Below are 27,875 nucleotides of genomic sequence, written 5' to 3'. Positions count from 1 at the left end.
CTGGTTAAAGTCATACGGCTATCTGCTGCCCTATGACTCACGGGCATCTGCGTTGCACTCAGGGAAGGCCTTACAGTCAGCAGTCGCCACTATGCAGCAGTTTTACGGGATCCCAGTCACCGGTGTGTTGGATCAGACAACAATCGAGTAAGATTTGCATAGGACATTGTGCCTTTGAACTTTCCAGACTTACATTTGGGTTCACATTTGTCATGGCCTCATCTGTATACCATGCCCATCCTACCTTCCTATCTTTTACCCCTGCAGTGTCATCCTGGGAGGGAGTACCCCGAGGTGCCCTTTCCTATGTGAGCTGGGGATGTGCTCTGCCGTAAACTTGCTGTGTGACCTTGGACAAGACTCTTAACCCTTCTGGGTCTCAGTTTCCTTATCAGCACAATAAAGGGTTTGGTTATAGATGGTCTTAAATCTCCTCTGACACTAATAACTTGTGGGTCTGTGAGTCACCCCTCTGGCATTCCTGAGATGTCCACATCTCACTTGATACAGAGACTCTAAAATAATAATGAGTTGGCAAGTCTTATTCCACTATTCCCATTTATCAAGTATTTGCTGAATGCCTGCGTGTGCCAGGCACTGGGCTTGGTCCTTTGATCCCTGCCCTCCAGAGGCTCCCCATTTAGTGAAAAACACCATCATCTAGCTACACTGGTCTAGAACTCAGAAGGAAACACTGAGGTTCAGGGAGATACTTAGGAGGTAATGACAAGTAAGCCAAGCTACAGGGATGGTTTTTATACTCAGGGAGAGGATAAAGAGGAGGGAGAGAAGAGTGCTTGGGATGGAACTCACAAAATAAGCCGAGAGGGCTTCCCTGGTGGCGCAGTGGTTGAGAGTCCGCCTGCCAATGCAGGGGGCACGGGTTCATGCCCCGGTCCGGGAAGATCCCACATTTCGCGGAGCGGCTGGGCCCGTGAGCCATGGACGCTGAGCCTGCGCGTCCGGAGCCTGTGCTCCGCAACGGGAGAGGCCACAGCAGTGAGAGGCCCGTGTACCGCAAAAAAAAAAACAAGCCGAGAAGGAGCAGCCTGAGAGGTGAAGGAAGCCCAGGGCGGGGATGCCATGGCGGTGAAGGGGGATGGTCAGCTGGGTCGGCTGCCATAGTGGTCAAACAGGAGACTGAAAGGTGTCTGCTGAGTTTAGTAACAAAGAGGTTGGCCATTGAAACCTCCCTGGAGTGGTGGCAGGAAAGTCAGATTGCGGTGGGGAGAAGGGGAGGTGAGGAGTGGAGATGACAAAGGTAGAGACAACTTTCAAGAAGCTGATCAGTGGGAGTTGCCTGATGGCCTAGTGGTTAGGATTCTGGGCATCCACTGCCATGGCCGGGGTTCAGTCCCTGGTTGGAGCTAGAGAGGGATGAATTTTTGTTTGTTTAAGATGGAAGAGAGTTGAGTATATTATATATATTTTTAAGGAATAGCCATGAAAGTTATTAAAGCTGTTTAAGAAAAGCCATAGCTGCCACGAAGGCATGACCAAGAGCTGGAGTGAGTTTCCCAAGCAGTGGGGGAGGGGCAAGAGCCCGAGCTCAGGTGGAAAGAAGGAGCGGGGCTGGGGGAGGATGCAGGGAAGTCAGTGGGTGGAGAACAGGAAATCTAGCCAATTGTGGATCCAGGATCAATCCATCCCTTGGGTGAGTCACTCCTTGAGATAAGCATCTCTCTGGGCCTCATCTTGTTCATTTACACGGGGGTGGGTGGGGGAAGTGTTGGATTTTTGACTTTTAAATTCTAGATTCCATTATTCTAAGCTTTTAAAATTTAGTGAGTCTGGGGGTTTTTTGTTTTGTTTTGTTTTTTGGCTGTGTCGGGTCTTAGTTGCGGCATACGGGATTTTTCGTTGTGGTGCGCGGGTTCAGTAGTTGTGGTGCGTGGGCTTAGTTGCCTCACGACATTTGGGGTCTTAGTTCCCCGACCAGGGATCGAACCCGCATCCCCTGCATTGGAAGGCGGATTCTTTTTTTTTTTTTAATTTATTTTTTGGCTGCATTGGGTCTTCGTTGTAGCTGTGCGCGGGCTCTCTCTAGTTGTGGCGAGCGGGGGCTACTCTTCGTTGCGGTGTGTGGGCTTCTCATTGTGGTGGCTTCTCTTGTTGTGGAGCACGGGGTCTAGGCACGCGGGCTTCGGTAGTTGTGGAACACAGGCTCAGTAGCTGTGGCTCGCAGGCTCTAGAGCGCGGGCTCAGTAGTTGTGGCGCACGGGCTTAGTTGCTCCACGGCATGTGGGATCTTCCCAGACCAGGGCTCGAATCCGTGTCCCCTGCATTGGCAGGCAGATTCTTAACCACTGTGCCACCAGGGAAGTCCGAGTCTGGGGTTTTATGATACTAAAATTCTGTATGAACATTTTCTATTCCTCAAATTCTCTGATTGTGAAATTCTGAGATAATACATTTGACCGCTCCTATGATGCTGTGAGTACAGTGGACTCCTTGGCCCTGTGGCCTCACGAGCCAGCTGGTCAAAGAGAGCTTGACCGCCTTTCAAAGCGGAGGTTATTTTGAGGGCTTTGTGCAGGGCTCATGGCAGCACATCCCGGGGCAGGAGCACTGGTGTGTCTGCTGCGGCACCACCTGGCCTTGGGTTTCGCTCTGTTCCAGAAGCCGCAGGCCTGTTGGACAGGCTTCAGAGAGTGGCAGGTGGCAGCAAGAGAAGGAGGCAGAGGGAAAGGTCTGAGGGAGGAAGATGGCATTTCCCACTTGCCACTCTGCCCCCAGCTCTTCGTAGGAAGGCGGGGAACGCTGTTTTGGAGGCTTGGGAAGGAGGAAGGTGCTCGCACTTAATCCCAGACCTGATGCGGAAGGTGTTTGCGGGTAGAACTTGGAGACCTTAGTTTTGGCTCCAGCTCTGTGACCTTGGGCAATCGCTGCCTCTCTCTGGGCCTGTTTCCTCCCTGGGGGCCCTTCCAGGTCTAGTTCAGCCTCCTGGAGGTGCCTCCTGGGTCTCTTCCCAGGGACTGTCAGTGAAAGGAAGCTAGATTAGCACTTTAAAATACTATTTTTGAGTGCCTACCTTGGGAAATATCGCACATTATTCACTCCTTCATTCATTCAACAAACATAGTTCCTCTAACCCAAACTTGTGCTAAGCACAGAAAAGAAAAATAAAGAAGAAAAGCCCCAGCTTTTGTTTCTCAAATTGCATTAATTAATAGTTCATTCATTCATTCAACGAAGTCCCAGTCCTGCCTCACAGTTTGCTATAGTTTGCAAGTTACTCGATTTATCTCTGTACCTTTTCCCTCGTCTGTAAAATTGGGATCAATCATTTCTGATTACCTCACAGAGCTGTTTTGAGAATCAAATTTATTTTTTTTTAAAAAAAGTAAGTGAACACTGTGAAAATGATCAACATTTATACCCATGCATGTTATTGTTATTATTTTGTCTTTTGTTATTGATTTCCGAGTGTGGACATTCTAGGTGATGTAAAGCATACAAAATGAGTAAGACCTGGTTAAGTCCCTCAAGTCCCTTAATATTTGGTTAAAATAGTCTCTGTCTCCTTTTCTCTCTATTGCCAAAGGCAACTGCTTTCAACAACTGCAAATAAGGCCAGACTGTTTTTCCCCCAGCGATCTCAATCTATAGTTCAGTGAGCTGGTCATTAGGGCAGCACAGAGACATGAAATGCAAGGATGGCCCTTCCAATCAGCCGTGATCTTTTAAATCTCCTATCCTGGCCCCTATTTTATATCCCCAATGAAGTCCCAGGCTCACTGTTCCCTAATGCAACCTAACCTGACAGCAAACAGTTATCAGGATTTACTTAGTTCCAAGCACAGGGCTAGCTTCTAAGGACACGATGAACACAAAACAGTTCCTGTCCTCAAAGAATTTACTATTTACTAGAGACAACAGACTAATGGATTTCAAATCACAATACAGGGTAGTTAAGTGCTGCCGATAACTACACTCCAAGTCCTACAGTTTTTCAGCCACTTTTTTATTTATTTATTTTTATTTTTGGCTGTGTTGGGTCTTCTTCGTTGCTGCACGCGGGCTTTCTCTAGTTGCGGTGAGCAGAGGCTGCTCTTTATTGTGGTGCGCAGGCTTCTCATTGTGGTGGTTTCTCTTGTTGAGGAGCACGGGCTTCAGTAGTTGTGGCACATGGGCTCAGTTGCTCCGCGGCATGTGGGATCTTCCCAGACTAGGGCTCGAACCCGTGTCCCCTGCGTTGGCAGGCGGACCCTTAACCACTGTGCCACCAGGGAAGTCCTGTTCAGCCACTTTTTGAACACCTGGAGTGAAAGAGACTTTACTGTCTTCCAAGCTATGCCTTTCTACCATGGGAAAGTTCTCATTCATTCATTCAACAAATCATTCTTGAACACCTTCTGAGTCAGGCACTGTGCTGGCACTGGGGATACAGGCAAGGTTCCTGTCCTTATGGAGTTAGAACCTGGTAAGAGAGACAAAGAATAAACAAAAAGCTAAGATATGATGTAATTTCAGGCAATGATAAAGGATATAAAGAAAAATTAAGCGGGGTAAACAGATAGAGGTGGGATGGGGAGGGGGAAATTATTTTAGAGAGGGTGGCAGGGAAGTCCTCTTGGAAAGGGTGACATTCGAGCAGAGACCTTCATGAAGTAAGGGAACAAACCATGTGAAGAAGGGCATGGCAAGCAGAGGACACAGCAAATGCAAAACCCTGAGCTGAATGATCTTAGCATGTTCAAGGCACAGCAGGGAGGCCACTGGAGCTGGAGCAGAGTGCCTGTGGGGAAGCAGGGGGTGCCGGTGTCATCACGCGTAGGTGGGGGTTAGATCGCGGATCACGTAGGGGCTGTGGGCCAACGTGAGGAGTTTGAGTTTTATTCTAGGTGACTGGGGAGATCATTGGGAGGTTTTAAAGCAGGGAGTGATGTGATCTAATTTCATTTACAGAGCATTTCCGCGTGCATTCCCTCCTTGGAGGCTCCCCACAAGCTAAGACCAGCGAGAACTAGAATTCTCACGCTGCCGATGAGGAAGCTGAGGCTCACATTGACTCAGTCGCTTGCCTGGGCTCCTATGATTAGTGACGGAGCTGGAACTAGCAAGCCCGTGTCTTCTGACTCCCAGTCTCTTATGCAGCAGCGCTTCCTCATATTCAGTTAGGAGTGAATGAAGTGATGAATCGAGCAGTCGATCGTGTTCCTTTCGGGGACCCCATCAGAGCCAGGGGCCCAGAGTCTGGGTTGAGTGTGCATGTTGCCATTCAGCCTGGGACCGGGGAGCTGCAGTGCCTTCCTAGAGTGTCCAGGGACCACAGTGTTGGTGTGTGTGTGTGTGTGTCCTCTCTCTGCCCAGGTGGATGAAGAAACCCCGATGTGGCGTCCCTGATCACCCGCACTTGAGCCGCAGGCGGAGAAACAAGCGCTATGCCCTGACAGGACAGAAGTGGCGGCAGAAGCACATCACCTACAGGTGCCTCAACTCCCTCTCCTCCTCCTTGGCTTTGGCTCCACCCTGACTCTGATTTTTCCCGGCCTGAGTTTCTGAGGCTCACACTGTAGGTGGGTCTGTGATCAGGGCCAGGCTCTGAGACCCCATGACTTTGTTCTCCTTGTAGCGTCCAGAGGATGCTACGTCTCCAGCTTCAGGTTTCTTTGGTCCTTTAGGGGCTCATGAGTTATGCTCTGTTCAGATTCCTAGAGTTTTTAGTTACGGGAAGTGGGGTATGTTCGGTAACTTTCACCTGGGATAAAGAACCATGGCTGAACCCATCCTCCCTATTGCTGCTTGCCAAACCCCACTCCCTCTGATCTGGATCCCTTCCCCACTTAGCCTGATTAATGGACTTCAGCCGAGATTCCCAGCACAGAGTTCCAGTTGTTTCTTAAGGAGCATAAAGAGCTGGGAACTGAATTGCAACAGTTGTCATCCCTTGACTGTCTGGGCAAAGCAGGATCAGGCTCCAAGTCAGCCCAGCGACCAAGGGCAGGGATGAAGGATCCCATCACAGCAGACGCAGACATCAGGATTCAGATGGGGTGGGGTCAGGGCCAGGCATAGGGCAGGCTCAGCTGGGCCCTGTTTGGTACCTCTCAAGTCTCTGATTCCATCTCAGGTGGATCCCTGGGTTCAGGAGTATGATCTGAGACAAAGATCCTTTGGGCTGAGCTAAGGACTCTCCTGCTCACAAGCTGTAGAGACCAGAACAGGATGTTTTCAGAAATCTGACAAGAGGAGGAAACTTAAGAAGAATCTGGGTTAGTAACTGCATAGCCTTAGAGTCTCCTCAAGAGTAGAGTTAGAAGTGGCTTCTAACCCAATTCTAACCTTAACTTCTACCACGCAACCTCTCTGGGCTTCAGTTTCCTTACCTGTAGAATGGGTGAATAGTCTTTGCCCCAGGTGTTCATGGGGCAGAGCAGCCAGAAGTAGTGATGCTCCATCGTGGAGAACCATGCAATATGGATACAGTAACCTTACATAGTTAAACCTATAACTGATTTAATCACATGCCACCCTATACCAGCTTCTACGTAGACAAACAGTAGTAGTTGGTGCCAAAGATTTTTTTACAGGATATTTGACTTAAACTCTCCACTGTTTAAGTGGGTTTTTAAAAAATATTTATTTATTTAATTTATTTATTTGGTTGTGCTGGGTCTTAGCTGCAGCTCGCGGGCTCCTTAGTTGCGGCAGGCGGACTCCTTAGTTGTGGCATGTGAACTCTTAGTTGCGACATGTGAGATCTAGTTCCCTGACCAAGGATCAAACCCGGGCACCCTGCATTGGAAGCATGGAGTCTTAACCACTGCACCACCAGAAAAGTCCCTGTTTAAGTGTTTTTATAAATTTTATAAACGTACATTTTTATGTATTGGGAGAAAAGCTTAAAATTTAGGAAATGCCATGCACAACTTAATCTTTTTTCTACAAATTCAACACAAGCTTTTTCAGAGATCAAATATAAAAACACTAAGTAAAAAGGCAGAGGTGGGGACCCAGAGCCCTGCCCACCCAACCTCTTCCTCAACCCCTGAGGTACCTCAGCAGAATTCTAGGCCCACGTGGCCTCTGGTTTTCCTTTTAGCTCTGCTGGTCTCTGATTCTTGGTCTGTTCCTCCCTATCAATCCTCCCCTCTCTCACCAGCATTCACAACTACACCCCAAAGGTGGGTGAGTTAGACACGCGGAAAGCTATTCGCCAGGCTTTCGATGTGTGGCAGAAGGTGACCCCGCTGACCTTTGAAGAGGTGCCCTACCATGAAATCAAAAGTGACCGGAAGGAGGCCGACATCATGATCTTCTTTGCTTCTGGCTTCCATGGCGACAGCTCCCCGTTTGATGGCGAAGGGGGATTCCTGGCTCATGCCTACTTCCCTGGCCCAGGGATTGGTGGAGACACTCACTTTGATTCAGACGAGCCATGGACATTAGGAAATGCCAACCACGATGGTAAGGTCATGAGGGGACAGGGGGTTACTTGGCTGTCAGGGAAAGAAGCCTTGAGGAAGAGCTTGGAGGATACCACTGTTGAGTGTCCTGGTTTCTAGAGCTTCTTGTCCAAGGACTAAGACCCTAAGAGGGTGGGAACTGTGGTCTCTGATAATATTCAACAGTTGATCCATCAGGGCCAGGGCCAGGGAGATGGGTCAGATCACTTAGTAAATGGTCTAATTGGACTGAGTTAGGAGGAAAGTCTAGGCCATGAATAAGACGGTAAAGTAATGGATCAGAGGCTGGAGGAAAAGGCTAAAAGGCTTAAGGCTGAAAGTGGTAGGCTGTGGCCTGACTGATGAGGGCTTCAAAGGCCATGCTGTGGGAAAACATGACAGACTCTCTCCCTTATGTCAACCTCACAAGTGCATAATAGGCCCCGTAATTACTCTAGCATCCTGTCTGCAGTAATCGTAACAATGCTCCTCAGGTTGCAAGAGTTCTTCATCAGTGCTTACCTGCAAGGCAACCGCTTAGTAAGTAGGCAACTGCACATCATTATGCCCTTTTTTAAGATGAAGAGTTTGAGGCTCAGATGGCATAGCTGGTAGGCAGCAGTGCCAGGGCTCAGACTGTAGTTCAACCACTGGCCATGTGATGAGGGGCGCATCATTCACCCTCAGTCCCCTCATCTGTCAGATGAGGGGCTGGATTAGGTGACTTCTAAAGGCCCTTCCGACTCTAATGGAACATGATGCACGTGTTTGAACATTTAAAAAAGACACAGTCTCTGCCCTTTGGAAGTCCAGAGTCGAGTCGGGGAGACAGATGTATACATAAGTCACCCTGTCGCAAGGCAGACTGTACTGAAGGACGTAGCAGAAGTACCAAGAAAATGCAGTAGGACTCTGGAGGAAAGAGGGACAGAGGATTCAATTCAATTCTATTTTAGATTATAATAGATTAGAATTAGTATGTTAATATTCTAAGGCCCATGTCAAGTGTTTTCCACATACTGTATAATATGTATATGTTATTATCATCCCCATTTTACAGATAGGTAAACTGAGGTGTAGAGAAACAGTAAGTAACCTACTAAGGTCCCACAGTTGGTGAATGGGGAAATACGTTTTCAAACCCGGACATCATGATTCCAGAGCCCATACTCTTTGCCACCATGCTGTTTCCATGGCTCTCCGACTGCAGGGCACATCAGAATCACCTAGAAACCTTTTTTAAGAATTCAGATTCCAGGCTCCAGGCCCCTAACCTCTTGCTATTCTGATTCTCTGGTTCTGGGTTCAGGCCTGGGAATCTGCACATGGTCTCATAAATTCCCCAAGTGCTTCTGAGGCAGGCGTCCATTACCTTGAGAAACACTGTCTTAATCCCCAGAGTTTCCCTAACTTGCCTGATCATAAGAATCAACCAGGTTCTTGTTATAAACATGGATTCCCAGGCCCTTCCCCTGGAAATTCCAATTCTTAAGCTTAGGCAAGTTGGGGAAACACTAGGCCTTCTTTTTCCTTGGAGATGCTTCAGGCTGAGAGCAGACTTTAAAGGCCCATTTCCTCTGAGGCTGTGTCTGCTGTCTGTAGGTGGGGACTGCCTCCTTAAAAGCATTTCATATCATTGCATGGATCAGGGATCACGACTCTTGTCCTGTCTGTCAAAGGGTGGTTCAGGAGGTGATGTGGCCAAGGCTCAGCCTAGGCAAAGTTATGAAACTGCTACATTTCTCTTTGTCCCCCACCCTCTTCTTTGGTCTTCTTTCCTATCTAGCTCCATTTCCTCAGCCCAGGAATCCTCTCCCTTATGTCTTGGATGTGTTTCCTGGTTTTCTGAACACCTATTCTTTATCTTGTTCTTATTCTTGGATCAGTGTCAACCAATGGTTGTCTGTGCTAACTGATAAAGCGTGAGGAGAGGAGAACTAACATTTTTGAGCCACTGTTATGTGCCAGGCGCTGTTAGCTGATAACAGTCATAGCCCTGATAGAGATACATGAATTATTAAGGACATTCCTCCTCTACCCTGCCTTTCCCAGCCCTGGGTGTGCACTTCCCACAACTGCTCCTTGCTGGTGGAGACCTTGGACCAGTCTCAAATTCCTGAGAACTTCTGGTGGTGTGTGTGGGAAGGAGCTGGGACCTGTGGATGGGCTCCATCCCAGCACCCTCTCATCTGTTCCACCCCATCCTGATGAATGACCAAGAATTCGGATAGAAATTCCAAGATAGCTAATGTCTTCTTTGGACAAGAGTCAGGACTTCAGAAAAAAAAAAAGAAAAAGAAAAAAAAGAGTCAGGACTTTGCTCTGGAAAACCAAGCAGAACTATCCAGTTGCAGCTCATAACCCCAGCAATAGACTGCTAGGAACCGGAAGGCAGCCATTGCCATAGGACGGCATTTGGAAGGAGAGGAAAGGAACCAAGATTGATTGAGCACCTATACGTTATCTCGTTTAATTTCCACATAAACTCAGCGAGGGCGTGAGCGCAGCCTCCCGGGAATTTTTTGTTTATTAGCTTTCTTCTCTATTCTAAATTTCCATTACAGAAAATTTTAAACTTACCAAGTAGGGAGAATGATAATGTGAACGCCCCCAGGCACCCATCACCCTGCTTCAGCAGTTATCAACATTACGTCAGTGCTGTTTCATCTACCCTCCCCGACCCCCTTTGTTTTTTGGTGACGTATTTTAAGGAAAAGCTCAGGTCTCACCTCTAAATACTCTATTACATACCTCTAACAGATTATCTTTAACACAACCACAAAATCATGACCAACCCGACAAAATTAGCAATAATTTCTTAAAATCCAATACCCAGTGTTCATTTTCCCAAATTACCTCAAAAATGTCTTGAACGGTTGTTTGCTTGCAACAGGATCCAAAGAGCATCCACACATCATTCGTCTCTTAAGGCCCTTTTCGTTTACAGCAGTCACCTTGCTTCTCTTTTCTCCCTATATCTGTTGAAGAAATTAGTTATCTATTTTATATATAGCAGTGTGTATATGTCGATCCCAATCTTCCAATTTATCCCTCGCCCCTTCTTACCGCATGGTAACCATAAGTTCATTTTCTACATCTATAACTATGTCTGTTTTGTAGATAAGTTCATTTGTACCCTTTTTTTAAGATTCCACATATAAGCAATATCATATGGCATTTGTCTTTCTCTGTCTGACTTAGGTTCACTTTTACCATGTCTCTCTTCCCCATGTAGCCTGAGTAGATCTACAGGCCTGACTGGATTGACCTTTTTGGCGAGGATGCTTCCCAGGTGGTGCTGGTCCCCCCGTTGCATCACGTTAGGAAGCACGTGTGACACAGGCCGTCCCCCTCTTAGCGACGTGAAGTTTGAGCAGTTGCTTCAGGTGTGTCAGCCTGACCCAACCACTATAAAATTCCCGCGGGGGACTTTATTTTAAAAAGGTTGCCTAAGCCCTAACCGCAAACTCCTGAATCAGAATCCCCTCCACCTGTGTGTTGAAAAGGCTCTCCTGGAGAACCACTAGAATGTAAAGGGGATTCCGATTCTCCACTTCTTTGGAGTCTGTGCGAAGGGCGATCTGGCCCACCACACCTTTAAGCTGATTTCGGGGAGCCTCCCAGGCACCCTGTATCCTCATCCCTTTCCAATGGGTCAAGCAGTGAAGTCAGCAGAATTCACTAAGCTCTGCTGGGGAGGGAGCCCAGCCCTGGGGAAGGTGACAAGACGGGAAGCGTCATGGGGACCAGCCCTTTGGAGGGGACAGTCTTTCCGCAGTTACTACAGTGGTTCCTCCCCACCCTGGGAGCTAGACTGGGCAGGGTGCTGAGGAAAGGAAAGTTCTGAGTGGTTGAGACGTTCACACAGTAAGTGGCAGAAGAACAGAGAAGAAAGCCAACAAACAAAAATTCCCGGGAGGCTGCATCACGCCCTCGCTGAGTTTATGTGGAAATTAAACGAGATAACGTATAGGTGCTCAATCAATCTTGGTTCCTTTGCTGTCCTTCCAAAAACCATCCTAGGGCAATGGCTGCGTCCCAGCTCCTAGCAATCTATTGCTGGGGTTATGAACTGCGTCTGGATAGTTCATGCTTGGTTTTCCAGAGCAAAGTCCTGACTCTCATCCAAAGAAGACATTACTTGTGTCAAACCCAGGACTCTGAATTTTTAACAATCACTCCAGTTGGTTCTGCTGCAGATGGTCCAAAGACAACACCTGGAAAAAATACTGAACATTTGGCACTGTTCCATCCTGGCTTGTCCAGCACAGAGCTTTCCCTCAAGGAGCTCATAGTCCTGGAGCAGAAGACAGTGTGTGCTCCTGGCTATGATGTAGGGTGGAAAGTGGTCAGGGCCATAAAGATGATACAGATACACTGCTGGGAAAGTGTATAGGAGGAAGCAGTCATTGCTGGTTAGGGAAATCAAGGAAGGCTCCCTGGAGGATGTGGCATTCAGCTGAACTTTGAAGGAGTAAGGTTATTCCAGGTAGAGGGGACAGCATTGGCAAAAGAATAGAGGCAAAAGGAAATGTTGTAACCTTTGGGAGGGTTTCAGGAGTCAATGAGATGGGACTCACCAAAGATGGAGGTCCCAAGAGAAGGAAATGAAGCAGAGACAAGATACACTGGAGTAGCCAAGTAGACTGTTGGGTGCTTGCTAGGAAGCCCAAGGACTTGAGCTCCCAGCTCAAGGGAACTCTCCCTGTTGAGGATGCTGGTCCTTCATACATAGCTTAACGTGAACTTGCTAATTAACCGTGATAGTTCTGTGCCTGGAGGTGGTGTGAGTGCTTTCTGTACCTTGCCTCATTAATCTTCACCCCATTCTTATGACGAAGCTACCATTAATCCCTTTATTTTACAGAGGAAGAGATTTAAAATGTCACACTGCTAGGACATGGCAGAGCCGGGAGTCATGGCAGTCAGACCCCCAGGGACTACACTTCTGACCACTCTGCTTCTCTGCCTTTCATCCTCTTGGGTGGTGAAGCCCTTACCAGCCTCCTGCCCATAAAGCATGTGGGTCTTTTCCATCCCTCTGCTTTTTCTGGAGTTCTCCTGCCCCTCCACACTCTCCTTCCATCTCCCCAGAGCAGCCCCCACTTAACAGGTCTCTTGGGTTTCTGTGCAGTAGGATGCCAGCTCCCCAGCTCTCCTCTCTCTGCCTTTTGGTCCCTGGAACAAACCCACAGACCCCTTTCCTTCAAGGGCTTACTCCTGTTCTCTGCAGAGACCCAGCACAGAGGCTTACAGAGTAATAGACACAGGCTGAGGACAAAGGTTTAGAGTCTAGCCAGGCGCTCAGAGCCCTGCTCCCTGGCTCTCAGCTGAAATCCCTGCGGATGCTCCCTGAGGAAGAGCCTAGTCAGGAGACAGAAGCCCAAACAGCTTGTCCCGGGTCACAGAACGGGCCAGGAGCAGAGCCAGGACCGGACCCCAGGAAGCAGGGCTCTCTTCCATTGGCGCGAGCAGCCACCTTTGTTTGGGATGGAGCTCAGAGATGAGCTCACCCTTCCCCGCTGCCAGAGGGGCCAGGACCTGAGGAAGGAACTGGGGGAGGCCTGGCCTCCTAATGCCAGCCTGCCCTGCCCCAGCAGAAGGCCAGCCCCAGGCTCTTGGCCAAACTTCCCCTGATCTTGCCCATCCACCCTTCGCTGAAGGTACTGGTGGTGTCCGTGGAGCGGCCGGCATGCATGTGTGTGTGACTGAGTCTGCCCCATAGGGCTATTCTCTCTTCCCAAGACCTTAGCCAGGAAGGCCAGACACAATCCCCAGGCTCATCTGACCCTCGTGGGGCCCTCAGCCGGGCTGGGGTACGGCAGCTTGGCCAGTGCCACTGGGGCCAGAGTGAGCACTAGGACTCCTGACCACCTCCTGGGCTCTTGGCAGCCTCGCCTGCACTTCAAGGTGGCAGGACTGGACTGTGACATGCATTAGCGCTGGGCAACAGAGGCAGGGCTCAAGGGACATTCAAATGCCACAGGTCAAGGCAAGCAGGAGTCTATAACTGGACATAATATGAGTCAGGACTGTTGATTCGACGGCCTGCTCAACTCCCTGCCCCTTGCATTTCTTCCCCAAAGCCAGGGCTGCTTAATCCCCTCAAAGTCAGGCCTTGCCCTGTCCCAGGCCTGACCCAGAAGTTCAGGGGAGTTGGCTTTAAGAGGATCTGGTTGCTGGGACCCCAAGTGCCTCGTGCTTCCTTTCTGGTCAACGGGCTTGTTCCAGGGACCAAGCTCCTGTCTTATGCATGGTGACAACAGCTGCCATGCAGCATCATGCCCTTTACACATCTTATCCTATCCGGTCCTCACACAACCCTCTGAAGTAGGTACGACCTCCGCGTTGTACAAATAAGGAAATTGGGGCTCAGAGGGTAGACCTTCTGACCGAATTCACAAAGCTCACTGGGGTAGAGCTGGAAATGAACGAGACCTGTCCTATTCAGGGGCCCAGGCTCACGACCACTCTGCTGCGTTGCTCCCTCAGCTTCACCCTCGGGATCCCGTGTCCCACTTTCAGTAACTGGACCTTTCGTTTTCACTCGCATTTGAATCCCTGCGTTGATCTTGGCCATAGCTCAGTCCTTTCAGGACAGAGAGCTGCTGCACGACCAAGGCTCCGCCTGCCCCCGAGTCTCTGAAGATGACCGCCAGCCTGCCGCCCCCAGGACTCCCCTCTGCCCGTCACAGAGCCTGCCTGCCTTAGCTCAGGCTCTTTTCATCTCTCACCGGGACCCTCATACTGGCTTCCAGACCAACCCCACTGATCCCCCTGCCTCTGGTCTCATCACCCCCTAATCCTTCCTCCAACTGCAGCCAGAGTGATTTCATCATGTCACCACCAGCCCCCCCATCCCCGACACCAACCTGCTTAAACCCCCCACTGGCCAAGAAGCCAATCCAAATTCCTTTGCATGGCATCACAAGCCCTGCGTGCCAGCCTGGCTGACCTCATCTCCCTCTGGCCCTCCCCTCCTGCTTTGTTCCGGAGCCAAGTGGAATGAAACTGCTTGTCCCTGGACGTTGTTCATAGCATTCTCTCAGCCAGCAATGCCACCTCCGCCCCTCTCCCTCTCCTTCCCACTGAATCCATTCTGCTGACCAACTTCTTATCTTTCTAGACTCACCTTAAGCCTCACCTTCATGAAGCTTTCCCTGAACATCTTCCTTCAAGCGTAAATGACTCCTCCCTCCTCGGAATCCTCACTCGACCCTTATAGACAGCTGTAGAAGCACCTGGAACACTAATTTCACTTATTTTGTTTCTCTGTCCCTATCCACCACTATATGGAGTGTTCTGGAAGGTAGGGGTGTGTATGTCCCAGTGTCCGGGACAGGGCCTGGCACAAAGCTTATACTAGGTGTTTGCTGAAGTAATGGACTGACTGACTGACTGACTGACACCTGAGTGGGTGCCCTGGGCACCTCCCCATCTCCCCCTCCACAGGGAATGACCTCTTCCTGGTGGCTGTGCATGAGCTGGGCCACGCGCTGGGACTGGAGCACTCCAACGACCCCAGCGCCATCATGGCACCCTTCTACCAGTACATGGAGACACACAACTTCAAGCTGCCTCAGGATGATCTCCAGGGCATCCAGAAGATCTACGGTGTGTGGCAGGGGAGAGGGGCCACCGTTCCTTCCTTGGGCTGGGCCATGACTGCCTGCCTGTCGGGGCAGAGGGTTGGGGGGCGGCTGGGGACCTGGGCCTCTGACTGCTGTCTGCAAGGCTCCTCCCCCACCCCCCTCCTTCCCTGCACACTTGGGAAACCTAGGGGAGGGTCTGAGCTGCAACTGGGAGGGACAAAAGTGAACAGAGAGCCTCCCACTCCCCCTACTCTACCCGCCTCCCCCCTCCCCCACCTCCCTCTCACCTCCTCTAGTTCCCTCTCAAGGGGTCCCACCTCTAGCCAAGAGAGTCACCCATCTGCCCAAGTAATGGTGATACAATAGGATAAGTATTATTACCAGAGCTTTTTTCTTAAACAAGAAAAAGACAAACTAGGCTGATATCTTGATAAGATTTGAGGGGCCTGCTACCATGCCACCCCATTCTCTGTTCACACTGGTGTGGGAAGTTCTTGTTCTCGTCAAGTCGGTGGAGATGGGAAGACCAGTTTATTACAGCAAACGCATGTCCACATGGCACAGCCCCTACAGCCCCCAGGCTGTGGAGTACGGGAGGAGGGCTCTTCTTGGAGGCCCTGAGGACCTCACAGAGGAGGTCGCGCCCCACCCAAAGCCTGGAGGATGGGCAGGATCTCCACAGGTGAGGCAGCAGAGGACTGGACAGGTAGTGGGGACTAGGAGGTCTTTTGAAAATAAAATGGACGCTATTTGCTGATAGATTAGACACAGGGGTGAGGTTTCTGGCTTTTGTAACTGTGGAGCAATAGATTGACCTCTGTAGCTCAGAGATGTGGGCTGGAATATTGATCTGGGATCTTTGTTGTTCAATACGGTAGCCACTAGCCACATGTGGCTATTTAAATTTCTATTAATTAGAATTAAATAAAATTAAAACTTCAGTTCTTCTGCCGCACTAATAACTAGTCTCTCATTGCAAGTGCTCAATAGCCACACGTGGCTAGAGGCTTCTGTATGGGACAGTGCAGATATATAGGACATGTATGTCATCACAGAACGTTCTATGGGACAGCTTGAACAGAGGTCTTTAAAGCCATGAACCTGGAAGAGATCCCTTCGGGTAGTGATTCTCAACTTGGCAGTGCATTGGAATCACCTTGGGATTTCAATTTAAAAAAATACTGGGGCTTCCCTGGTGGCGCAGTGGTTGAGAGTCCGCCTGCCAATGCAGGGGACACGGGTTCGTGCCCCGGTCCGGGAAGACCCCACATGCCGCGGAGCGGCTGGGCCTGTGAGCCATGGCCGCTGAGCCTGCGCGTCCGGAGCCTGTGCTCCACAACGGGAGAGGCCACAGCAGTGAGAGGCCCGCGTACAGCAAAAAAAAAAAAAAAAAAAACTGATACCCAGCCTTCACCCCCAGAAATTTGGTTTTAATTGGTCTGGGGTGACTTCTGAACATCAGGAGGTTTTAAAAGTTCCCCAGGTGATCCTAATATGCAGCCCAAGTTGAGAAGCACTGACCTAGGACCAAAATAGAGAGAGAAAGACAGAGAGAGAGACAGAGACAGACAGACAGACAGAGAAGGGGAAGGGAGGGGAGAGGAGAGGACACAGGGGCATGCCGACCTTTAGAGCAGGGTGGATGAGGAAAGGCCGCCAGCAAAGCAGGCTGAGAAGGAACAGTACACGAGGTAGGAGGAAAACCAAGAGTGCAGGGTTCTGGAAAAGAGAGAAGAGTGTTTCAAGGAAAGTGTTTGTATGATCTTGCTACTCAAAGTGTGGGCCTCAGACCAGTAACTCTGGCATCACCTGAGAGCTTGAAGAAACACAGAATCGAAGGCCCCACCCCAGACCCTCTGAGTCACAATCTGCATTTTATCAAGATCCCTGAATGATCCATATGGACATCAAAGTTTGGGTCAAGTAATGTTGGATTTGGCAACATGGAGGTCATTGGTGATCTTGACAGCAGTTTCAGTGGATGACGAGGCAGAGGCCATGCTGGAGCAGGATAAAGAATGGGGGGAGCAGACAGAGAGGGTAGGGGACACTGAGCCTAAGAAGGGACATGTCCTCTCTCGTAACAGGAGAGAAGAAAGAGATGATACCAGATTTGGGGGTGGAAAGATGGGAGTTCCCATTTAACGGCTCTTTTCATGGATTTTCTCAAAGACTGGGGGAGTAAACAATGGGAGAGGGGGGACAGGAGGCTGGAGTGTGACAGGCTTGTCTCAGAGCTGCCCGGGTGAGGATGAGGCAATGGCAGCGGGGGGCAGGGCACGCCTGGCCCTTCTCTAAGATGCAGCCCCTCTCTCCAGGACCCCCCGCGGAGCCCCTGGAGCCCACAAGGCCCCTCCCCACACTCCCCGTCCGCAGGATCCACTCACCGTCTGAGAGGAAGCATGAGCGCCAGCCCAGGCCCCCTCGGCCGCCCCTGGGGGACCGGCCAGCCACACCAGGTGCCAAACCCAACATCTGTGACGGCAACTTCAACACGGTGGCCCTCTTCCGGGGCGAGATGTTTGTGTTTAAGGTAGGACCTCGGGGCTCCCCTCCAACTCCTTCCCCCACCTGGGGCGGGAGAGAGCTGCTGCTCTGGGATTAGGCCTGCTGTGGGGCCTGGAGGGGAGCTAGCCCAGCGGCCAGGCCATGAGGTCTCTTCCTGGTGCTGCTGGGTGAATGGACTTCTTTCCAAGAGGGAGGCGGGAAGTGGTGACCCTGCCCCTTCCTGAGGGTTAACGCTGGGGGGAAAGTGCTGGAGACCGGCCTCCACTCTGTGACTCTGAGCAAGTCACCTCCCTTGTCTGGACCTCAGTTTCTCCATCTGAGGGCTGGGAGGGTCATTTCTCTAATGAAGGGTGTGTGCAGATCAAAGGAGTCATGGCTGTGAAGACGTTGGCTTGGAGTAGGGGCTGGCACAGCAGTGGCTGCATCTGTCTCCGGATCCTGCCAGGGCTGGTTCAGAGGACCGCCTGACAGGAAGCTGGCCAGGCTACATCTTGTCCCCTGGTCTGTTCCTGTCCCTCTAGCCATGGGTTGCAGGGTGGCAGCCTGCTCAGTGTGTTGCAGTTGGGTTCTCAGGGAAGCAGGCTCTGGGACAGTGTTTGGGATGCAAGATTTTGACCAGGGAGCACCTCTGGGATCCACATCTGTGGGAAGGAGGGGAGGGAAGCACGATGGGGCCGGAGAAGATAAGCAGCAACTAGATCCACTGCAGACCCGGCCATGCCCACAGCGAGTTCCGGAGCTAGAATGGCCCGTCAGAGTTGTCCCATGTTGGGCCCCAAAAGGCTGGAACTTTATTCAGTCAATGGGTGAGGGGGGGGCATGACCTTGGGGGAGCTCTCTGGAGCTAGGCCATCCCCAGCGAGGTTGACAGTTGAAAACTGCCTGCTGACCACACTCCCGGCCAACAGCACAAGAGGCCCTCCGCTGACAGCGTGTCTCTGTCACACTGGCTGGCTGTGGAGAGCTGCCCCACTCACCTTGTGGAATTCTCACCAGCAAGCTTTGAGCTCTGACCAAGAATCAGGCGACAGGGGTCAGCCCCAGTCCTGCTCTCACTGCATGGCTCAAGGAGAGTCACTTGGCCTTCCCTAAGACTCTGTGTATCTCAGATCTACTTAAGAGGAGTTGTGAAAGTCAAAATAAGGTTTAAAAAACTGGATGTGAAAGTGCTTTGTAAAACACCTAAAAAAAAAAAAAACTTTTCTAGCTTTTGTACCTTTTTTTTTTTGGCTGCGTTGGGTCTTTGTTGCTGCGCGCAAGCTTTCTCTAGTTGTGGTGAGCGGGGGCTACTCTTCGTTGCGATGCGCGGGCTTCTCATTGTGGTGGCTTCTCTTGTTGCAGAGCACGGGCTCTAGGCACGTGGGCTTCACTAGTTGTGGCACGTGGGCTCAGTAGTTGTGGCTCGTGGGCTCTAGAGCGTAGGCTCAGTAGTTGTGGTGCACAGGCTTAGTTGCTCCGCGGCCTATGGAATCTTCCCGGACCAGGGCTTGAACCCGTGTTCCCTGCATTGGCAGGCAGATTCTTAACCACTGTGCCACCAGGGAAGCCCCTGTACCATTTTTGTGTATCATGTTCATTCTTCTGCACCCTTGGATCCTCCAACTGAACGGTTCCTAAGCGAGTCTGGGTTTTATCATTCCCATTCACACATAAGAAAACGGAGGTCCTAGGAGGTTACAGGCCTCGCCCAGACTGCCTACCAACCAGGGCTGCAGTGGGACCAGGCACCAATTTGAGGAGGAGGGCTTTTTTCACATTCTTGGCCTATTGAGCTGCCATTTACTTAACGTTGACTATGTGCCCTATACTGTTCTAGGCACTTCACCTATAATCTCTCATCTGACCCCCACTATTACCCCCCTTTGCAGGTGAGGCTCTTTAAGTACTGAGCCCCAGGTCACGCAACTGTAAGAGGAGGAAACTGAATTCACTCACACCCGGGGCTTGGGGGAATTTCCATGGCTTGCTTCCCACAGACCTTACCCTGCTGGCTGGAGCCAGCCGTGAGGAGGGCACTCTGCCCGGGCTCAGTGACCAACCCCTGCTTCCCACCAGCCTGGGGAGGGGCCCCGCTGACGTCGGTGACTCTCTGCTGCCCTCATGTGGTCATCCCGGGCCCTGCATCATCCCTTCCAGCTCCCCACGACGCCTCCTCTGCCCACCAGGCCTGTCTGCTGGCTCTGTCTCATGGCCCCTTGGGCAGCAAGAGACATCAGGAGCCTTATGTGAAGAGAGTTGATGGGCATTTTATCTTCCTCATTGGGCTTTGAAAGATAGAAGCAGACATCAGGGAGGGTTGCAAGGCTGGGCCCAGGGGAACGTGTTGGGTTGTTGGGGCCTGAGCCCCAGGGCTGAGATCTCTGGGTTCAAAGGCTATGCCTCTTTCTTTCCTTGCCTTAACCCCCAGGATCGCTGGTTCTGGCGCCTGCGCAATAACCGGGTACAGGAGGGCTACCCCATGCAGATCGAGCAGTTCTGGAAAGGCCTGCCCGCCCGCATAGACGCAGCCTATGAAAGGGCTGATGGAAGATTTGTCTTCTTCAAAGGTAACGTGGCCTGTGCAGAAGGACCTGGCACGCTTTCCTGCCCTTCTCGGGACCCCCTTTTTCCACCTGTAAACTGGAAGAGGCAGGGTGGGAGGCAGATGAGCTGCAAGGGTCCTTCTAGCTCTAACAGAAACACTGCCATCTGACAGGACAGATCCCTGCAGGCAGAGAAATTAAGTCAGGGAGTGATTGCTGAGGGTCTGTATGTGCCGAAGTTGGTGGGGTGACAAGCCTCACCCCCACAAAGTAGAGGGAGGTGCAGACAACTGAAGACCATCCAGTGCTCCATGGAAGGCCACCCTGTGAGTTCTGTAAGAGCCTGGAGGCGGGGAGGTCACGCAGGCTGCAGAGGCCAGGGGAGGAGGGGGAACTAGCTGTATGGCAGGCCCACCCTGTGCTAGGTTGTTTCACTTCGATTATCTTGACTTGGGCCAGGCCTCAGAAGAGTAAGATTCAGATAGTGAGGAGTGAGAAAAGCATTCCAAGGGGAAGGAACAGCATGGGCAAAGGAATAGTTCAAAGGGCTTTAGAAGACCCACCAGACAGCCATGGAGCCCCACCAGAGAGCTGTGAGAAGTGGCCTGGAAAGGTAGTTTAGGGGAGAGTCCTGAGGAGCCCTGGCTGCCCAGCCGGACTGTGGTCTTAATCCATCAGGGCAATGCTGGAAGTTCACTGTTTGTTTCTGAGCAGCAGAGAGCCAGAGGGCAGGCGGCAATCCAGGCAGAGGCAGGAGGCCGTTTCTGAGACGGCTGCTGGAGTTGAGGAGAGCGATGTCTGTAAGGCCTGTACCAGGGAGGAGCAGTGAGGCTAGGAGGCTGACAAGGCCTTGTGAGAGGCTAAGTGCTGAGAGGAGAAGGAAAGAGAGGGTGATGCCACCTTCTTGGGGACACTGGGAGGCAGACAGGTGGTGAGGGAGGGAGTCCCTGGGGTGGAGAGGAGGAACTCCGGAAGCCGACCTGGAAATGCCCAGAGGACAGTGGGCAATCAGGGTCCTGGGCCTGGTGCCCAGGTCCACTGGGAGAGCGGCAGCCTCAGAGTTGGGTGTCACTGGTAGAAGGTTGGGGGAGTACTAGTGTGTGTGTGAAGCCGTGAGAGGCTGAGGTCACCCGGAAAGGAAAAAGGAGCAAGTCACACGAAAGGAAAAGAGGGTGGGGCACGGAGCCTGGGCAGCGTGGGGCGAGTTGCCCAGGATCTGAGACTGGATTCTGGCTTCTTGCCCCCTAAGCTCTGCCTGAGCCAAGAGGCCTCAGCCTCCTCCGCCACAGGGATCAAGCAGGACCAGGGCCGTCTCCCCCTGACACTGGCTCCATGAATGACTTTGGTCCCAGTGGATGATGGGCAAGTGGCTCTATCCACAACCTCCAGCATGAATGACCGAGGAAGGCTAATCCTGGGTTCCTCTTGGCCACAGGTGACAAGTACTGGGTGTTTAAGGAGGTGACGGTGGAGCCTGGGTACCCCCACAGCCTGGGGGAGCTGGGCAGCTGTCTGCCCCGAGAAGGCATTGACACAGCTCTGCGCTGGGAACCTGTGGGCAAGACCTACTTTTTCAAAGGCGAGCGGTACTGGCGCTACAGCGAGGAGCGGCGGGCCACGGACCCTGGCTATCCCAAGCCCATCACCGTGTGGAAGGGCATCCCCCAGGCTCCCCAAGGGGCCTTCATCAGCAAGGAAGGATGTACGTAAGAAACCGGCTGGGTTTTGTGAGGGGGAGTCTGATTTTACGTGGGTCTCACCGGGGCCCACGGGCATACTCTCAAGGTATCCAGGTTTGAGAAACACCGCCTGGTGGTAAAGACAAGTGCTTCATATCGACCCATGTTTACACAGTAAATTAATCCTCTCTTACCAGCAGCCAAGTCACAATTTCTCATCTGTAGGGATCATTCGCAATTGAGAGATGTTTTCATAGACTGACTTCATTCCCTCAGATAGCATTTCTCAAACAGTGGTCCTCAGGTGTACTCTAGGAGTCCCTCAAGGTAACAGATCTGAAATGATGGATGTGGTGGTTCAAAGGTGCTTTTTCACAGGGCTTAAAGATAAGAGAGAAGCATTTTCTAATTATGAGACATTTCCTAAGCTCCTCCTGGAGGCCAGGCTGACTCACAGCCTCTCCCTGCTCCGGACTAGAAGCTTCTCAAGAAGAGGGGCTGGGACTTGCCAGGTGCAGAGTGGCTATCCATGGATATTTGTTGAATCCATCTCTGCTCATCTGGTCAAAAGCACAGACCCTGGAGCCAGCCTGGCTGGTTTCATATCCCACCTCTACTGCTTACTAAGTTTTAGCTGTTATCATCATTATTATCTTGTTGGGGTGTTTTAGTTTTTATGGAATGTCAGGTGTCATTCATTTACTCCACAATAATTGCTGAGAGCCAGGTTGTGTGGGAGGGCTGGGGATGGAGCTTAGAACAAGACTTGCCTTGCATCCCTGGCTCCCAGTCTAGAGGCAAAAAACAAAGTGGCAACAAATGCAATAAGGGAAAGCATTTGCCAGAGAGCATCTAGGGAGAGGGCCATGTGAGAGAGGGTCGTCAGGAAGGGCTCTCCAAGGAGACGTCACCGGTAACAAAGCCAGCAGCCACAGGGGCAGAGCCGCTATTTGGTGGCTCTCCTGTGTACCTGATGCTTTACACACATGGTCTCACTTTCTGGGGAGCCTCAGAGACAGGTGACATCAAGAACTTCAGCCAATGAAAATCCCAGCCAAGGTGGGGAGCCGGCCAATAGGAGAGTGTGAGTTGCTCTGTGTCTGTGGACTGGCGGGGCGATAACGCTGCTGCAGGAAGCCTTGTGGTGGTTGCCAAGCCCTGCTGCCTCTTTTCCTTCCAGCCCCTCCCCCAGCAGGGTCCCAACGACCCTGCAATCTGTGTTGCACAGTCACGTGTGCCAAGCCAAAAAAAGTCCGTGATAACTGCGAAGAGGTGGTGCCCTCCGTCAACGGGAGAAATCTTGCTCCCTGCCTCCCTTGGCTCAGGCAGGAGCTGGCTCAGCCCTAGAGCTATGGAGACAGTGCCGTCCAAGCCTTAAGTTGGGGGCTTGATCTGACTCACATGGGGGAAGGGCAAGGCTATGGGCACAGGATGGCAGAGCTGAGACCCAGGGCTGAGAAGAGTCCTGTCTGGGAAGCACAAAATGAGCTTACCAATGCTACTTCCAGCCCCTCAGTGGCTTCCCAACACCTTTGAGATGACAGGGTGGGCTGCTCCAGGTCCCAGGTGCCTCTCTGCAGCTGGGCAGGTCGTCCTCCACGACCAGCCACACCACTTGCAGGATGTGCAAGGCACCGCTTGCCTACCTCCAAGAGTTCCAACACGCCCCCACCACGTCACGTGCCCACCCGCCTTTCAGAGCTCCTCTTGGGCTCCTCCCAGGTGGGAGAGGCGCCCCTCCTCCACGCTGCCACAGCACCCTGGGCCCTCTCACGCTGGTGCAGAACAGGTGCAGGGAAGTGTCTGGGATGGTGATGATGGGCCGTGTTTCTGCAGATTACACCTACTTCTACAAGGGCCGGGACTACTGGAAATTTGACAACCAGAAACTAAGCGTGGAGCCAGGCTACCCGCGCAACATCCTGCGTGACTGGATGGGCTGCAACCAGAAGGAGGTGGAGAGGCGCAAGGAGCGGCGGCTGCCCCAGGACGATGTGGACATCATGGTGACCATCAACGACGTGCCAGGCTCTGTGAATGCAGTGGCCGTGGTCATCCCCTGCATCCTGTCCCTCTGCATCCTGGTGCTGGTCTACACCATCTTCCAGTTCAAGAACAAGGCAGGCCCTCAGCCTGTCACCTACTATAAGCGGCCAGTCCAGGAGTGGGTGTGAGCAGCCCAGAGCCCTCTCTGTCCACTCGGTCTGGCCAGCCAGGCCCTTCCTCACCAGGGTCTGAGGGGCAGCTCTGGCCACTGCCCACCGGGGCCAGCATGGCCCTAGGCCAGGGGTCATGTAGCCGAAGTGGTGGTGCATTGGCCTAGGCTGAGCATGGGGCAGGGAGTGATGGCAGCTGTGCCCCAGGGTGGGTGTCTGGCACCCTGCTGCCAGCCTTCTGTCCTGGGTAAACTGCTCCCTACTCAAGGGAATAGGCCAGGCCCCATCAGGAGGCAGGGACCATGCCAGGAGGAGGCCCGTGGTCACTGCGCCCTGTGGCGTCCACGAGGCACCACAGCGCCATCTGTACCTGGCTGGACCCAGCACCTTCTGTGGGAAGCCAGCGCTAGCGGTCTCAGCCCCATCTGGGAGATGCCACCAGTCCTGGTCCCCCATTGCCAACACCTGCTGGTCAGATGTCCCCCCACCCCTACCCCACCGTCCTCCAAGGCTACAGGACCCCTGCTGCCGACACAGTGGGCAACAAGCCTGGGTTTCCTCTGCTGGCAACAGCAGATCCCTCAAGAAACCTGCTCCACACGTCAGGGTCTCCTGAGACCCAGGATTTAGGGTCACATGCTGCAGGCAGGACTGTGGCCCAGCTGGGTCTGACAAGGACCCAGCTGTCATGTCGTGAATATTTCAATGTCCTGTCACTATTGTTTAAAGTCCCATTCTGCAAAGGCTGCTTGAGGCTTTAGGTGAATTAGAGGTGACTGTCTTGGTGATGAGGCCAGCCCTCCCCCCAGCGATAAGGACCAAGGTGCTGTTAAGGCCACTCTAGTGCCCAGACACGCCAGGAGCTGGGCCCCGCTAATGAGGCTAAAGGGCTGGAGCAGGAGCTGACCCCATCTCGGAGGCTGATCTGAGTTTGTAGCTGTCCTCCACTCTCCCATTCCTCTCCCCATCCCCCAAGTCCCTGGCCCTGCTCCAGCCTGTCGCTTGTGGCCTGAGGACTCAGCCTGACTAGTGAGGTGAGACGGAAATAGCTCTGGGCCAACATTCTCACGGCCTTGGGTTAAGGGGCCCAGGGCAGCCTTCTGAAGTGCTCAGAGCCCACACCCCTAGCTACCCTGAGACCACTTCAATCTCTCAGCCCAGAAGCAGTGTTTATACCATGAGCTTGGCCCCTGCTAACCCAGCTCTCTGGGCCCATCATCCTGCATTGCTCTTCGGAAAAGGGCAGCCACAACTGGTAACAACCCCAAGCCTAGGGGCCCGCCCCTCACTGTCTCTGGCAGGAATTCCTAGGGCTCGGCTTGCCTCACTCCAACCCAGTAAGAGGCAGCCCTGCTTGTCACTACGGAGCCGGAGGCAAAACCAATGGGTTCAACTATGTCCACTGGCTCCCTGCCAAATCCAAGCAGAGGTGTCAGTCTCCAGGGTGCTGGCAGGGCCTCTGAGCCTGCATGGGCCTTGCCCCCACCCCATGGCCTCTGGGCTTTGAGTCTGCTTAACCTGTAGCAGACAAGGACTCTGGGAGCTGTCTTGAGCAAAATATCTCATCCCAGAGACACCTATATGGGTCCACTGTGTTCCCTGTCATCATCCTGTTTTTTCTCATTTTGGCCAAGGGCGGGCTCCCTGGGGCGGGTGGGGAACAACTGCAGAGATATTAGTGATTCATAGGTTTGTACAGTGTTTTATACTTTGCAAAGCACTTTATTAGCTCACCCCTGTCCGCTCACGTGTAACTCATGCAGTCCCTGGGAGGCCAAGGATAACTCTCACTGTGCCCTCAAATGAAGCACAGAGAGGCTGTTACTTGCCCAGGCCACCCAGTGGGCTTGCTAGACCCCTCTGGGGTCCAAGATGAGATCAGAAGTGTCTCCTTTATCCATCTTTTCTTGGCCTCCCTTCTCCCCTTCCGGGTCCCTCTCCACTCCTCAGGTTGGTGCTCTCACTTCTTGAAAGCTCTAGGCCCCCCAGGCTCCCCACTGGCTCCTGGTACTACCGAGGTCAGCTGAGAAAGAGCAGGAGATGGAGGCAGGCAGCCCAGGCTGCAGATGTGAGGGATGCAGGGCCAGGCCCAGAGAGGGCTCAGCCTGGAGGCTTCCAATCATGGATTCTCCTGCCTTGTGGTCATCCGTTTGTCCATCATCCCAGGACAGGGCAGACAGAGGGGCAAAGCACTGGAGGTCCCAGAGCCCAGCTTCCCCTCAGTCTGGGGAACATCACAGCATTTCAGTGTCAGTCACATTTTAAACTGATCAGCCTTTGTATAATGTTTTTTAAATCATTTCTAAATAAAACAAAAATACAGAGTGTGTCATTTCCCTGGGATGCGGGAACAAGGATCAGGTTCTGGGTGGCCTTAAGAAGCTTCTGGGAGACAGGGTGCTTTGCAGTGTCTGGGAGGTGCCCCATGCATCTCATCTGCCGGCCCAAAAATCAGATGCCCCCTCTCTCCAAAAGGCTGGCCCTGGAGGCCCTCTGTTACTGGGGTCTCAGGAAAACAGCCAGATAATGCCAGGGTGGCACCCAGGATGGCGGAGCAACCCCTCCCAGGAGAGGTATGGGCAGGTTCACTGTGGCAAGGTCTTTTCTCAAGTCAAGGCACATGGTGCCATGACCAAGGACAAAAGCAAGAGCCCAGTTCTTGGCAACAGGGAAAAATGAGGTGAGATTAGGTCAGCAGCCTTGGGGTCTTCTTACCAAGAGCCCTGGCCTGGTTCTGGAAGCCAGTGACAGGAAAGGCTGCCCCAGCACCCAGACGGCTGGAGAAACTGTGGGGTGGGGATGAACACGAAGGTCTGAGCTGGTCTGGGTGCAGGCTGAGAAGCCAACGAATCTGGGGTAGCGGGAGGGGCCAGAGGCAAGACGGTGTCCCAAGGCGAGGCTGCGGAGGAGGCTTCCTTCCAGTCCCCAGCGAGCTCCCCGACTCTCCGCGCGTCTCCGGGGTGGCGGAAGGTGGGGAGAGACGACAAGGACCCGAGCAGGAGAGGCGTACAGGATGACAGGAGGCGGCGGGCGGTAAGTGCGGAGGGCGACGAGTCAGTACCAGGAGGTGCAGACGATAAGGAAGCGCACGTCGTCCAGCGGCCCCCAGGGGCCGGGCTCTGGCCAGGGCCGCCCAGGGCCCTCGGGCGCCGCGGGCTGGGGTTGGGGGTGGGTCTGAGGTTGAGGTTGGGGCTGGGGCTGGGGCTGGGGCTGGGGCTGCGCGGGCTGCACCGGCTGCGCGGCGCCCTGGCCACCGCTCAGCTGAGCTCCCATGTTCTGCAGGACGAGAGGCCCGTCAGGTACGGGACGGGCCGCACGCCACCCCCGCCCCGGCAGGGCCCGACCCTCACCTCGCACCGCCCGAGCCGCCGGTCAGGAGAATCCCAGTGCCGGCCTCCGCTTCCAGCTCGCCTGCGCAGCACCTTCAGGAGGGACTGGCGTTGTGACGCCACGGCGCACGAACCCCGCCCCCTGACCGCCCGCGAGGAAGGTTTCAGGGGCGGGGCCCAGCAAACCCGACCCACCCACCAGCAACCGGCCACACCCGCCCGAAGCCCCGGGGCCCCGCCCCGCGAGCAACGCGGAGACGCTTGGAGCCGCCCCAGCTACCCTCGCCTCTCCAGCCCGGCTCCGCACCCACCCAAGGCGCTAAAGGAAAGGGCCTACCGAGATTGGTCTGAGGCGGTCCTGGGCACCTAGCAGCCAGGCCAGCAAACCTCCATCCACCCTGGGTGAAAGAGGACAAGACTGCCCTGTAGCCAGGTGCCCCAGAGCCCTTCAGGATCCTCACACTGGCCTAGGAGAGAGTTGAAACAGACTCATCTTTGAAGCCAAAAGTATGAGGCTGAAGTTGTGTGGAAAATGGGAGAAGTACAGTGGAGAGTGCTGCTTCCTCTTGTCCTGGGATGAAACCGCCTATCTGGTGATGGGGGGAGAGGAGTGGAAGACTGTAGAACTAAGGGGTGTGTGTGCATCCTACCCCACCTCCCCCCGGAACAATGGTGGGGGGCTGAGTGCAGGCTGAGGTCCC

The 27,875-nt window shown here is 52.9% G+C and overlaps 2 protein-coding genes across 3 annotated transcripts; one reads left to right on the top strand and one right to left on the bottom strand.

The window, feature by feature from the left end:
* On the top strand, window positions 1–26,167 carry MMP24 (matrix metallopeptidase 24). Its single transcript, XM_029221372.1, has 8 exons — window positions 1–147; window positions 5,314–5,430; window positions 7,106–7,410; window positions 14,841–15,002; window positions 17,299–17,513; window positions 19,896–20,034; window positions 21,446–21,712; window positions 23,526–26,167. Exons 1-8 carry the CDS (start codon window positions 92–94, stop codon window positions 23,861–23,863), a joined length of 1,599 nt encoding a protein of 532 aa, XP_029077205.1. The 5' UTR covers window positions 1–91; the 3' UTR covers window positions 23,864–26,167.
* Window positions 25,945–27,740, bottom strand: MMP24OS (MMP24 opposite strand). 2 transcript variants are annotated; one of them, XR_003793256.1, is made up of 3 exons: window positions 27,512–27,740; window positions 26,561–27,267; window positions 25,945–26,147 (listed from the first exon to the last, which is right to left on the bottom strand). XR_003793256.1 is itself a non-coding variant. In XM_029221374.1 (3 exons), the coding sequence occupies exon 3, from the start codon at window positions 27,116–27,118 to the stop codon at window positions 26,900–26,902; it is 219 nt and encodes a 72-aa protein (XP_029077207.1). In that variant the 5' UTR covers window positions 27,119–27,121; window positions 27,196–27,267; window positions 27,512–27,740; the 3' UTR covers window positions 26,360–26,899. The 2 variants fall into 2 exon arrangements, 1 of the variants encoding a protein (XP_029077207.1); XM_029221374.1 differs by lacking the exon at window positions 25,945–26,147 and having other exon boundaries at window positions 26,360–27,121; window positions 27,196–27,267.
* Window positions 27,741–27,875: the final 135 nt, after the last annotated feature.

This window comes from Monodon monoceros, unplaced genomic scaffold, assembly GCF_005190385.1.
Source record: "Monodon monoceros isolate NGI ecotype Baffin Bay Population unplaced genomic scaffold, NGI_Narwhal_1 Super_Scaffold_13, whole genome shotgun sequence".
In the NCBI taxonomy this organism is placed as follows: domain Eukaryota; kingdom Metazoa; phylum Chordata; class Mammalia; order Artiodactyla; family Monodontidae; genus Monodon; species Monodon monoceros.
This window is presented reverse-complemented; position numbering and strand designations above follow the sequence as displayed.

Coding starts and splice junctions, on each gene's coding strand:
- MMP24OS (XM_029221374.1), bottom strand. CDS start 27,118: ATGGGAGCTCAGCTGAGCGGTGGCCAGGGCGCCGCGCAGCCGGTGCAG.
- MMP24 (XM_029221372.1), top strand. CDS start 92: ATGCAGCAGTTTTACGGGATCCCAGTCACCGGTGTGTTGGATCAGACA. Junction 7,411..14,840: donor AGGAAATGCCAACCACGATG/GTAAGGTCATGA, acceptor CCCCCTCCACAG/GGAATGACCTCTTCCTGGTG. Junction 15,003..17,298: donor GGGCATCCAGAAGATCTACG/GTGTGTGGCAGG, acceptor CCCTCTCTCCAG/GACCCCCCGCGGAGCCCCTG.